Source organism: Triticum dicoccoides, chromosome 7B (assembly GCF_002162155.2).
Source record: "Triticum dicoccoides isolate Atlit2015 ecotype Zavitan chromosome 7B, WEW_v2.0, whole genome shotgun sequence".
In the NCBI taxonomy this organism is placed as follows: Eukaryota; Viridiplantae; Streptophyta; class Magnoliopsida; order Poales; family Poaceae; genus Triticum; species Triticum dicoccoides.
In genome coordinates, this window is record NC_041393.1 from 123,566,959 (window position 1) to 123,579,767 (window position 12,809).

The window sequence follows — 12,809 nt, forward strand, 5'->3', positions numbered from 1 at the left end:
TGGAGTCAAGACTTCAGACAAATAATACACTGGGCGCTGAACTTTGAAAGCTTTTCCTTCTTCTTCCCGCTCGACCGTAAGCACTGTACTGACGACTTGTCCTGTGGCTGCGAAATAAAGCAACAGAGGCTTTTTGCTGATTGGAGCAGCAAGCACCGGCTGGGTGGAGAGCAGAGCTTTTAGCTCGGCAAACGCTGCATCAGCTTCTGGAGTCCACTCGAACTTGTCTGCCTTCTTCATTAGTCGGTAAAGAGGCAATGCCTTTTCACCGAGTCGTGAGATGAATCGACTTAATGCGGCCAAGCATCCAGTAAGCTTCTGGACATCGTGCACTCGCACAGGGCGTTTCATTCGGAGAATAGTGCCGATCTTTTCTGGATTAGCGTCGATCCCTCGCTCGGAAACGAGAAAACCGAGTAACTTGCCACCGGGAACTCCGAATGTGCACTTTGATGGATTGAGCTTGATATCATACCTTCTGAGGTTGGCAAATGTTTCGGCGAGGTCAGCGAGCAGGTCAGAACCTTTTCGTGACTTGACGACGATATCATCCATATACGCTTCCACATTCCGACTGATTTGAGTGAGTAGACACTTCTGAATCATTCGCATAAATGTGGCTCCGGCATTCTTGAGGCCGAATGGCATGGTGATATAGCAGAAGCACCCGAATGGAGTGATGAAAGCTGTTTTTACCTCGTCGGGTCCGTACAGACGGATCTGGTGGTACCCAGAGTAGGCGTCTAGAAAAGACAATCTCTCGCATCCCGTGGTCGAGTCAACAATTTGATCTATGCGAGGGAGAGGAAAATGATCTTTTGGGCAGGCCCGGTTGATGTGCTTGAAATCAATGCACATTCGGAGTGATTTGTCCTTCTTAGGAACCATGACGACATTAGCAAGCCACTCGGAGTGGTATATCTCTCGGATAAATCCTTCCGCCAACAGTCGAGCAACTTGCTCACCACTGGCTTTTCTCTTCTGGACGGCGGACCGCCGAAGATGCTCTTTGACTGGTTTTGCTGATGAGTCGACTCTAAGGTGATGCTCAGCCAGTCCCCTGGGAACACCTGGCATGTCAGCGGGCTTCCATGCAGAAATGTCCCAGTTCTCACGGAGGAACTGGATGAGCGCTTCTTCCTATTTCGGGTCGAGTGTTGTGGAGATGTGGGTCGGGGCTGCATCGGGGTCGGTCGGGTGAATGTGAACAGGCTTCGTCTCACCGGACGACTGAAATGCAGATTTTGTGGCGGGTTTCTTGGATCGCAGCAAATCACTCGGATCTGCGTTTTGCTTGTATTCTTCAAACTCGACCGCTGTCACCTGGGAATCAGCAATCTTTGAGCCCTTCTGAAAGCACTCTTCTGCCTTTTTCCGATCACCGGTGACAGTGATCACTCCTTTGGGGCCGGGCATCTTCAATTTGAGGTACACGTAACATGGTCGAGCCATGAACCGTGCATAATCTAGTCTCCCCAAAATGGCATGATATGCACTCTGAAAATCCACGACCTCAAACGTCAACTTCTCTTTGCGAAAATGTTTCGAATCACCAAACACCACGTCCAGAGCTATTTGGCCGAGTGACTCGGCTTTCTTCCCTGGTATAACTCCATGAAAGCTCATGTTACTGGTGCTCAGTCGGGACATCGGAATGCCCATTCCTTTCAGTGTGTCTGCATACAACAAATTCAGCCCGCTACCATCGTCCATCAGCACTTTTGTCAGTCGAGTGCCTTCGACAACTGGATCGACCACCAAAGCTTGCCTCCCAGGGGTGGCAATATGAGTCGGGTGATCAGATTGGTCGAATGTGATGGGTGTTTGGGACCATCTCAGATAATTTGCTTTTGCTGGGGTAACCATGTTCACCTCGGGGTTAATGACTTTCAATCGACTCTTGCTTTCCACATCTGCAAAGATCATCAGAGTGGAGTTGACATGCGGGTATCCTTCCTCACTGTCCTCCTTGTCTTCGGCCTTGTCCGACTCCTTTTCCTTGTCTTTAGACTGTTTTCCTTGAAACTGCTGGATCAGGAGTCGACATTGGCGAGTGGTATGCTTTGGGTAAATGATATTCCCCTCTTCGTCTTTCTTCATGTGGATATGACACGGCATATCCATCACGTCGTTCCCTTCTTTATCCTTTACCTTCTTAGGGTTCCAGGATCCTTTTGGTTTCCCTTTAAACTTTCCATGAGTCACGGCCAGAGCCTCTCCAGGAGCTGCCGGTTCAGCCTTCCGCTTCTGTTTCCGACTGGTGTTTCCCTTCTTCGACTGGCTCGGCTTGTGCTTGCCGCTTCGGAGTCGGTCTTCTTCTTCACCGTTGGCATACTTGGTAGCAATTTCCATCATCCGACTCAAGGTCATGTCACCGGTTCGACCAAATTTCAAACTCAATTCTCTGTTCTTGACACCATCCTTGAAGGCGCAGACTGCCTGATGATCAGACACATTCTCCACAGTATGGTGCAAAGTGATCCATCTCTGAATATACTCCCTGAGAGTCTCATTGGTCTTCTGCACGCAGACTTGCAGCTCCGTCAATCCAGCCGGTCGCTTACAAGTTCCTTCAAACGTTCTGACGAACACTCGGGACAGATCTTCCCAAGTGTAAATGCTGCTAGGAGGTAACTGATTCAACCACGCTCTGGCAGAACCTTCCAATATGAGGGGCAAATGCTTCATGGCCACCTCGTCATTCCCACCACCAATCTGAACCGCCACTCGGTAGTCCTCAAGCCAAGTTTCAGGCTTAGACTCACCGGTGAACTTGCTGACTCCTGTTGCCAACCTGAAATTGGGAGGAATCACTGCGGCTCTGATAGCTCTGCTGAAACATTCCGGACCAGAAACGTGCACTCGACTGCTCGTAGGCGCATCTCTGTCGAGTCCACCTCGATGGGCTTTGTTCCGGTCGACCAAGCCTTGCACGATAATGGATCGCGCGTCGAAGCCTGGTTCTCTAGGGTCGACTGTAACTATTTGCCCCGCACTGAGCTGACGTCTGTCATCTTGCTGCCGAGGAGCGTAAGACCCACCCCTCAGAGGGGAAGTGGGCACTCGACGCCTATCATCTCGATCGTGTCGGTCTCCATATTGGTCTCACCGATTCTCGCGCCCTTCACGCCGCGGAGGCGATCTGGGGCTGTGAGCCGACTGAACCGTATTCGAAGCGACGGATCGACTGTGAATTCTGTTGCGCGACTGCGATACGGCTGAATTCTGATCTCCTGCTGCCCGGAGCAGATCCTTGATCTGCATCAAGCCTCTGCCAGCTTCCGACTGAGAGGGCTGAATGGACTCTGCTATACGGGTCGCAGCTGCTAAATTCTGGATTGGGGTTCGATATACCTGAGTCGGCGGGAAGAGTTGACGTCGATTGGCGTCGGGAACTCGTTGCCGCGCGCGCTCGTCGAGTGCTCGCTGAAGATTCTCCAGGCGAGCGCGTTCGGCCAAATTGGCCAAACGTGCCTCCTCCAAGGCGCGAGCCTCGGGCGTTTCTCCTGCGATGGGAGTATGCAGGGCATCCATGTTCCTGCGGCGAAGTTCCTCTCTTTGCAGAGAGTCGAGTGGCTCGGGCTGGTACTCTTCGTGGTCTCGTGCAGGGTCGCCTCCGTCGCCTGCCCCACCATCACGGGCGAAGCCAGGGGGGCTGCGAGGCCCGTCGAACATCAGGATTTCCGCCGCTGGATCACTGCTATCGCATTCGGATGCAGTCTCTACGGAGCCAGTCGACAGATCGAACAGGCCGTAGAGAGATTCATCGGGCTCGATTGCCGCAACTTGGGTGGTGGCCGTCTGGCGAGCCACCGCGTGTCTCACCCACCGCTGAAGCCTCGACCGACCCGAGCGCTTGCGCTGGCAGGAGACCGGGAGGGTGGTCGATAGGGGAGTCGACCGATATGGGGTCGACGGTTGCCGCAGCAGAACGCCGCGGACACATGCGCGAAAATGCGTCGCACCGCGGACGGGGAGCGCATCGACGTCGAGTGGAGCCTCCTGGAGCCAGGCGGAGTCGTCGGCGACGAAGGTGAGAGCACCGAGACGAATCTCTCGACCCTCGACCAAAACCCCAGCAGCTACCATGATGAAAGTACTCGGAAGAATCGCAACTTCTCCACAAAATCGCTAAAACACCTGCCCCACGGTGGGCGCCAACTGTCGTGGATCTAAGTCTGACAGTAGAGTGGGGGGTAGGTATGGAGAGGCAAGGTCCTAGCTATGGAGAGGTTGTAAACACAAGAGATGTACGAGTTCAGGCCCTTCTCGGAGGAAGTAAAATCCCTACGTCTCGGAGCCCGGAGGCGGTCGAGTGGATTATGTGTATATGGATTATAAGGTGCCGAACCCTTCTGCCTGTGGAGGGAGGTGGCTTATATAGAGTGCGCCAGGACCCCAGCCAACCCACGTAATGAAGGGTTTAAGGTACATTAAGTCCGGGGCGTTACTGGTAACGCCCCATATAAAGTGTCTTTACTATCATAAAGTCTACTTAATTACAGACCGTTGCAGTGCAGAGTGCCTCTTGACCTTCTGGTGGTCGAGTGAGTCTTCGTGGTCGAGTCCATCAAGTCAGTCGAGTGAGTCCCTCGTAAGTCGACTGGAAGGTGATCTCTTCTAAGGGTGTCCTTGGGCAGGGTACTTAGATCAGGTCTGTGACCCTACCCTAGGTACATGACTCCATCAAGGGGAGGGGACCTCTAGCCAGGGAGGGGAGGTGGCGTCGGCGGCGGAGTGGATGTGGTCGCCAGCGGGAGGAGGTGGTCGTGGAGGAGGTGGTCGCCGCGGTCGAATGGATCTGGGATGTAGGAAGAGGGGAGAAGGAGAGGGTAGGGGCGTCGGCTGTGGAGTAGAGGGCGGTGGGGGCGGTGGGGGCAGCGGGTCATTGATGGTGGCGGTGGGGGCGGCGGCAGATCGAGATCGGGGAGGGGGCGGCGGCGAGGAGATGGGGACAAGGGAGGAAGGGGGCGACGGGGGGAGGGGTCGATCTGAGCTAGGGTTTGGGCTGCGGGTGGGGGTATCTCCTTTTCTTTTCTTTTTTTTCTTTTTTCTATAGATAGATGGATGGATGGATGTGGGATGGAGAGATGGATGGATGGATGGATGGGCGCCATGTCATTGATCCGTGGGAAGAGTCCTGATTGGTTTGAAAAACCAGTGATTTAAAAAAGTGTCTAAGTACTAAAAATATAGGGATTTTGTGAAATAGCTATCAAAAATATTTTTCAAAATGACACCACACAAATTTTCACTAGAGTTAGACCGCATTTTATGGATAAGGACCAATTTCTATGCATTTATGATCTTTCTAGCTATTTTTAATCATTTTCTGAGTGCCCAAAAGGAGGTTCTTTTGTGAAGGGCCTACCAAATAATTGTTGCAAAATTGGACCAAATCATTTTTATAAAATACTAGGCCATATTTAATGCACAATTGACCAAATGGTTGGGTGTAAAAAGTTCTGATCCACCTCTCATGAAAAAGACAAATTTCCGCCGATTCAGCTGGAAGCGGGTCAAATTTGAACTGCAGCTACCTCATAGTTTGCTATTTATTTTTTCCAAAAATCATTTCTAGGTACATAAGTATCTATTTAATCAGATAAACACCAAAAAAATTCCAAGATTCAACAACTAGCTAGGAACGGTCATTCCCGCCGTTTTGACCGCATTTTGAAACGGGCATAAAAAATTCAAAAAAAATCAAAAAATTGGGAAACCTTCGCATTGTGTCATTATATGTGGCCAAGTTCCCAGGAAAAATAACAAACTTGTAATACGGCAATTATTTTAAAAAAGTGTTCTCAGAAATGAGCTATCATCTCTCAAGATTCATGGCTTTTAAGGCAAATGATCAAACTTATGGCCACATTCGTGGCATAGTTTGTTAAAATGATCTCATATTGTGCACAAGGGTGCATATTGGAATGGCAAACAATGTTGCCTAAGGAAGTTTTCATTTTCTTTGGACGAAAAAACCATTTTTCATTTTTCGAGTGCCTGAAAGGAGGTTTTTTTTGTGAAGGAACTACTAAATAATTGTTGCAAAATTGGACCAAATCATTTTTCTAAAATACTAGTACATATTTAATGCACAATTGACCAAATGGTTGGATATAAAAAGTTTTGATCCACCTCTCGTGAAAAAGACAAATTTCCACCGATTCAGCTGGAAGCGGGTCAAATTTGAACTGCAGTTGCCTCATAGTTTGCTATTTATTTTTTTCCAAAAATCATTTCTAGGTACATAAGTATCTATTTAATCAGAGAAACACCAAAAAAATTCCAAGATTCAACAACTAGCTAGGAACGGTCATTCCTGCCGTTTTGGCCGCATTTTGAAACGGGCATAAAAAATTCAAAAAAAATCAAAAAATTGGGAAACCTTCGCATTGTGTCATTATATGTGGCCAAGTTCCCAGGAAAAATAACAAACTTGTAATACGGCAATTATTTTAAAAAAGTGTTCTCAGAAATGAGCTATCATCTCTCAAGATTCATGGCTTTCAAGGCAAATGATCAAACTTATGGCCACATTCGTGGCATAGTTTGTTCAAATGATCTCATATTGTGCACAAGGGTGCATATTGGAATGGCAAACAATGTTGCCTAAGGAAGTTTTCATTTTCTTTGGACGAAAAAACCATTTTTCATTTTTCGAGTGCCCGAAAGGAGGTTTTTGTGTGAAGGAACTACCAAATAATTGTTGCAAAATTGGACCAAATCATTTTTATAAAATACTAGGACATATTTAATGCACAATTGACCAAATGGTTGGGTGTAAAAAGTTTTGATCCACCTCTCGTGAAAAAGACAAATTTCCGCTGATTCAGTTGGAAGCGGGTCAAATTTGAACTGCAGCTGCCTCATAGTTTGCTATTTATTTTTTCCAAAAATCATTTCTAGTTACATAAGTACCTATTTAATCAGAAATACATGGTTTGATGGAGAGACATCGAGGTTTCGACGGTGGCCGAGGGCCCCAACTCTAGAGCGCGTAAGCTCGCATGCCCGCCGCGTGGTCACCGCGTGACCGTGGCGTTGCCATGTGTTCTGGGCGGCCTAGGCATGTCTAGTGGTTTGGGAACTCCCTAGGTAGGTGCTAGGAAGAAAATCACAACATAAGATTCTCACGAGGAGACCGATCGATGCTTAAACATGAATAAGCAGCCAAGTGTTTGATTAGCGGTACGGGAAATGTACATGGCTAATGGCCGTGAGTTTTGGCTGAGGATGATCAGTTACTAAGAAGACCGTCTTCACAAATTTTCAGCTCAAAAGGAGGAGCCTAGGTGGTACTTGCTTTGCAAACCACCACACTGGACATAAATACGAATGTTGAAGCTTGGCTCAAAATAATGAATGGATTGAGCTGGCATTTGGTGGAGGATGGTTATTTGGGCATAGGAAAGCACTGTAGAAAATGGATACTATTTGGACATGCCAAAGTGGTACTTCCTTCACAAACTGTTGTTCTGAACAGAATAGGAAAATGAATATTTTTGAATTATTTTTGAACTAGGAAAGGAAGGTTTTTACATATTTGATGAAGATATGACCCAAAGAATTTATGAGCTTTTTTTTGGGAATTTTGGGAATGACAGAAATATAGGTTGCTTCACAACCTAGGGCAAAAACTGCCACATGGACATGACACATAGGCAAAACTGATGAGATGGCGCCTAGTCATCGCAACCCACCATAATTTACAAGGCTATGACCATCTATATTGGTCGTTAACAACTAGAAATAAGGCAGCGGACTAGTGCTGTTTGCTTTATGACCATTTCGTGTAAGGAAATTACGACCTTTCTGACCAAAATGGTCGCAATGGTTTAGGGTTTGGAGCCTCCCGAACAGCTTTTGACCAATTGGTCTGAAATGGTCATAGATCTATGACCAATTCTTCCAGGGTCACTGACAGAAGGTCACAAGTTGACATATTTCTTGTAGTGCAATACCACCAGCAATACATGACAGAAACAACAAAAACTACGCAAATCTTAAAGCACAATCCAAAGGCCAGAAAATCGATTGATGACCAGAAAACAAGAATTCGGCTGACTGAAATCTAGCTAAAGTGTTTTCATCCAGAGGGGCGCCTAACCATTTTTGCTATATAGTTATGATTTTGTAGCTCAAGCACACGGTTACTTTCCGGATTGCGTTGTCATCAACACCAAAACACTTATGGCAGAGAAAATGCCCTTTCATTTGCTCAACTTGGTTATGAAAGAACAATTTCATGGAAACCTTTGATTTAGCCAACACGTCTCGAATGGAACCTAGGAGGAGGACAGGGCTTTATGCTCCCCAAATGAGAGGAGAATAGGAACATGGTCGGTGCCAACGTGCGTAGCCACCTGAAGAGAGGCAAGGCGGAAATGAAGCCCTCAATCAGTGGAAATGAGAGCACAGTCCAGGATTCTCCTAACTGGATTCACATGTTTATTTGTCCAGATGAATCAAGCCCCTACCCTATCCAATTCCTACTAGCCCATTCTCGCAATACAATCACTAATTTTGCATGTTGAGGGGATGCAGTTGGAGCAAAACTTTGAAATCTGCACTATTCATGTAAATTTAGGAAGAAATCACTCATGTTAGAGGGCCATGGGCCGTGCTGGTCCCCATGTCTCCGACACTAGCCCAGCGGCACACTTGATGCAGGAGAGGGATGGCTGACGGGCGGCTAGAGCTGTAGGTAGGCCGGCAGCGAGGGTCGCTTCAGGGGAGGCCTTCCATGGTGTCCCACCGGTCGGCGGCGGAAGGCAACGCGGCAACATTGTTGGGGGTGGAAATTTCCTGTTCGACTGGTTAGTGTTTGCGCGACCATGTTTTTAGTTTTGGATTTTGTGCTAGAGAACACTTATATTTTGGTCTTGGCTAGCAAATTTAGTTCCCATGTAGTTGTAGCTCTGCGAATGGAGCTGTTTTTTGACAAAGATTTTCTTCTTCAATATTTCATCTTTTAGGTACTGAGCTCATTTCTAGGTCTGTTGTTAGAGATTCTCTTACACACTCCCATGTCCACAAAACAAGAATACGACCGACTGAAATATAGCTAAAGTGTTTTCATCCAAAGGGGAGCCTAACCATTTTTGCTATATAGTTATGATTGTGTAGCTCAAGCACACGGTTAGTTTGCGAATTGCGTTGTCATCAACAATAAAACACTTAAGGCAGAAAAGGCCCTTTCATTTGCTCAACTTGGTTATGAAAGAACAATTTTATGGAAACCTCTGATTTAGCCAACACGTCTCGAATGGAACCTAGGAGGAGGACGGGGCTTTATGCTCCCCAAATGAGAGGAGAATAGGAACATGATCGGTGCCAACGTGCGTAGCCACCTGAAGAGAGGCAAGGTGGAAGTGAAGCCCTCAATCAGTGGAAACGAGAGCACAGTCCAGGATGCTCCTAACTGGATTCACATGTTTATTTGTCCAGATGAATCGAGCCTCTACCATATCCAATTCCCACTGGCCCATTCTCGCAATACAATCACTATTTTTCTTTCGAGAACACCTCGAAAGGGGCAGGGGGTTCCTGCATTTCATTGAGAAGAAGAGAGTTGGTCCAGTTTATAAGGAAAACCGAACCCGAAAACCTAACATTCTCTGCTAATCAGGGAAAACCGAAAGAAAACCCAAAAAGAAAGAAAAAACAAAACGAGAAAAAAGGCACTAGAACTTGGGGACAGGGACAAGACAACTGCAGCATCAAGGGACATCATCAGAGCCAGACACCAAAGCACCCAAACCCAAGGCAGTTAGGCGAGGCTCAAGTGCAACCAAAATAACTGCCACTCGCCGAAGGGAAACCGTCCATATCGAAAGACTCTTCTGACTCGGCCTCAAAGAATCATGTGCTAACATTATCACGTGGAAAACATCCTGACAGGTCCAACTTTGACTTCCCAGCGATCCTCGCCAAAGAGCTCAACGCCTCTCTTCTAGGTACTGAGCTCATATCTAGGTCTGCTGTTAGAGATGCTCTTACATACTCCCTCTCTTATGTTTTATGAGGCCTACGTGTATCTCTAGATTGTCAAACTTGACCAATGAAACATGAGCTACAGCCTATATGTCATGAAATCATACCATTAAATTCACATTAGTATTCACACACTAAGCGTATTTCCTATGGTACTCTTAGCATTTTTGTTTTGCTTTGAACATTATAAGAGTGTTTTTTTGAGGAAGTATACTTGTATTCAAATCATAAAATAACACAAAGTTCTTGATCCATAGAACACACCCTAACGCATGCAGAGATAACTAGAATAACAAAGAGCAACCTAAAACAACCAGTAAAACATGAACATCTCTGGAGCTCTATGTCATCATCCCTAAACCTTGCAAGAAGAACCCTGCAACATAAGCATCTGCAACCAGATTTAAGCAGGCCATCATCTTCAACCATGGTATAATCGCCATCACGCTGCCCCCCTTTTCTTCGCTTCCGCGCCGAATTGACAAGAACACACATACGCATCCGACACACCGGCACCAGCCTTTGCCATCTGTGGCTTTGAGTATCGATGTATGTGCCCCTTTCCGACGGAAGAGTACTATGATCCGGTTCCGGCGCCGCGGTCGGGCCAACTGCCTGGACAAAGCAGGATATCCCTCCAGCAACAGCACAAAGAAGGAGGAAGAAACGCAGCATAAAACCATGCCGACAATGAGGAAGAAGAATCTCTGTCTCCACAGAACCACCACCCATCCGAGGACCTTTGCCGAGTGTTTTTCCAATACACTGAATTTAAAGGGGTTTGCCGAGTAACCGACATAAAACACTCGACGGAGTCGCCGATTTCGGTAGTGACAGTAATGTCATTGTAGGCTAGTAGCTGCGCGACTGCATAATCACTGCGTGAAGATTAAGGTCTTGACAATTTAAAGATAAAGATATCGATTCAATGATTGTTAAAGTATGTTTTTACTCAATGCTATTACTGACGATAATAAATCATCTACAACTACAAGGAACAGTATCAGACAGACATCCTCGAATTAACTCGTACAGTTACAACTTACAAGTACAACTAAGAATCAACGAACGCTAGTTTGGGGCGTAGCACTTCTTCCTGATCACTCCCTCGGCCCCGGTGAGCACGCCCACGTCGCCCATCTTGATCATGGACGCGCTGAAGTCCTTGAAGAACTCGCCGTCGAACTTGCCGGTGGCGATGCGCTGGACGTAGTCCCTGGTGGTGTTGTCGAAGAGGAGCGCCGCGTCGGAGCGGAAGAGGCCCCTCCGCTTGGCGACGTGGCGGTAGTAGCATGTGTCGAAGGTCTTGAAGCTCCCCGGGTCCATCTCCGACAGCATAGCGCGATCGTCAAGGCTCTTGCACTTGAGCCTCAGCTTGCCGGCGTACTCACTGTCCAAAGACGGGTCGACGAGGCCGTAGGCACTGCTCTCGCCAGTGGTGTTGTAGAGCCGGTCGGCAAAAGACGGGCAGTGCGCCGTGCCAAGTGTGTGGGCGCCGGAGAGGACGACGAGGTCCTTGAGGTTGAGGCCCTTGGAGGCGAAGATCTTGGCGAGAAGAGGGACGTCACCGGAGGCCGGGGGCAGCTCGTTGCTGGCCTCCGTGGCACTGGACACTCTGCCGTCTCTCCTTCCCAACGCCACCGGCCAGAAGGGGCCCTTGGCCAGCACGACAGCGTCGCGGGACATGAGGGTGAGCACGTCGGCGCAGGAGACGATGCCCGGACACGCGGCCTCGAGCTTGGCCTTCACGCGCTCCACGGAGCCGAACCCTCGCAGGCTCTTGTTTGGTTTGGCATCCTTCTCTGCCACGTTGCCATCCGTGGAGTCGAGCAGGACAGAGGCATCACAACCCTGCAATTCGATTAGCGTTGGATGGATGACGTAAGTATACATTTCATGATCGATAAGTGCAGAAATACGACAATTAATCTACAGGCTAGGCAAGTATGTACCCTGACGAAGCAGTCGTGGAAATGGAGCCGGAGGAGTGGGCCGGCGAGGCTGGGCGCGGCCGCGATGATCTTGGCCATCTCCTGGCGGACGATCTTCTCGGCGTCCGGGCATGTCTTGCTGTAGAAGCCGATCTCCAGCTGAGCCACCGCTGCCGAGCTAGCTAATGCGAGAACCAGCAGGGCCAGAGGGAGCAGCAAAGACCGGATCGCCATGGACCTTGGCCAAATTAAACGATCGAATTAAGCTCCAGTAATGAGTCTACAGACAAGAATGTAGTTGAGTGATCTATGTCGTCCTTGCAACTCCCTGTACTTATAAATGTCCGGTGACGTAGACTTGGGTGCATGGTGTCAGCGTGACAACCTGGTTGCCGCGTATGCATGCATGTGCTAACTTCCGCCTCCATAGTCCATACAACCGCCTCAATTATCTCCGACGTACGCAACCGCGGCTAAGCGAACCAGTCAATTAATGCCGAGGCCAGTTCATGATCAATGTGTCGTCAATGGTAACATGCTACTATGTGCTAGCTAGTAGTATGAATCTATCATCTGTCTCTTCACCGGAAGAGGACGCAATGATCTGATTAGGTTAATGATTTCATCAAGAGAATAATTTCACATGTAATTGGCCAATCATTTGCGCAGGCTGGAGTGTTCTTGACGGGGCCGCCCTATCCTTCATGAAAAGTAAAGAACTCAGTCGTGCGGTGATCACCTCTGTGTCCCTCCTACCCACGGGGGCAGAGCTAGAGCCTCACACTAAGATCGTAAGCCTTTTTTCTTGCTACATTCATGGGCGGATTAAGAAAAAATTTATATGAGACCAGGTCTCAGATAAACCAGGTGAGACCCGCCCTG

At 48.3% G+C, this 12,809-nt stretch overlaps 1 protein-coding gene across 1 annotated transcript; it reads right to left on the reverse strand.

Annotated features, from left to right (window-relative positions):
- Window positions 1–10,926: 10,926 nt before the first annotated feature.
- LOC119340178 (peroxidase 1-like) lies at window positions 10,927–12,200 on the reverse strand. Its single transcript, XM_037612079.1, has 2 exons — window positions 11,949–12,200; window positions 10,927–11,847 (listed from the first exon to the last, which is right to left on the reverse strand). The coding sequence occupies exons 1-2, from the start codon at window positions 12,159–12,161 to the stop codon at window positions 11,068–11,070; spliced, it is 993 nt and encodes a 330-aa protein (XP_037467976.1). The 5' UTR covers window positions 12,162–12,200; the 3' UTR covers window positions 10,927–11,067.
- Between the last annotated feature and the right edge of the window lie 609 nt (window positions 12,201–12,809).

Coding starts and splice junctions, on each gene's coding strand:
- LOC119340178 (XM_037612079.1), bottom strand. CDS start 12,161: ATGGCGATCCGGTCTTTGCTGCTCCCTCTGGCCCTGCTGGTTCTCGCA. Junction 11,848..11,948: donor TCCACGACTGCTTCGTCAGG/GTACATACTTGC, acceptor ATCGAATTGCAG/GGTTGTGATGCCTCTGTCCT.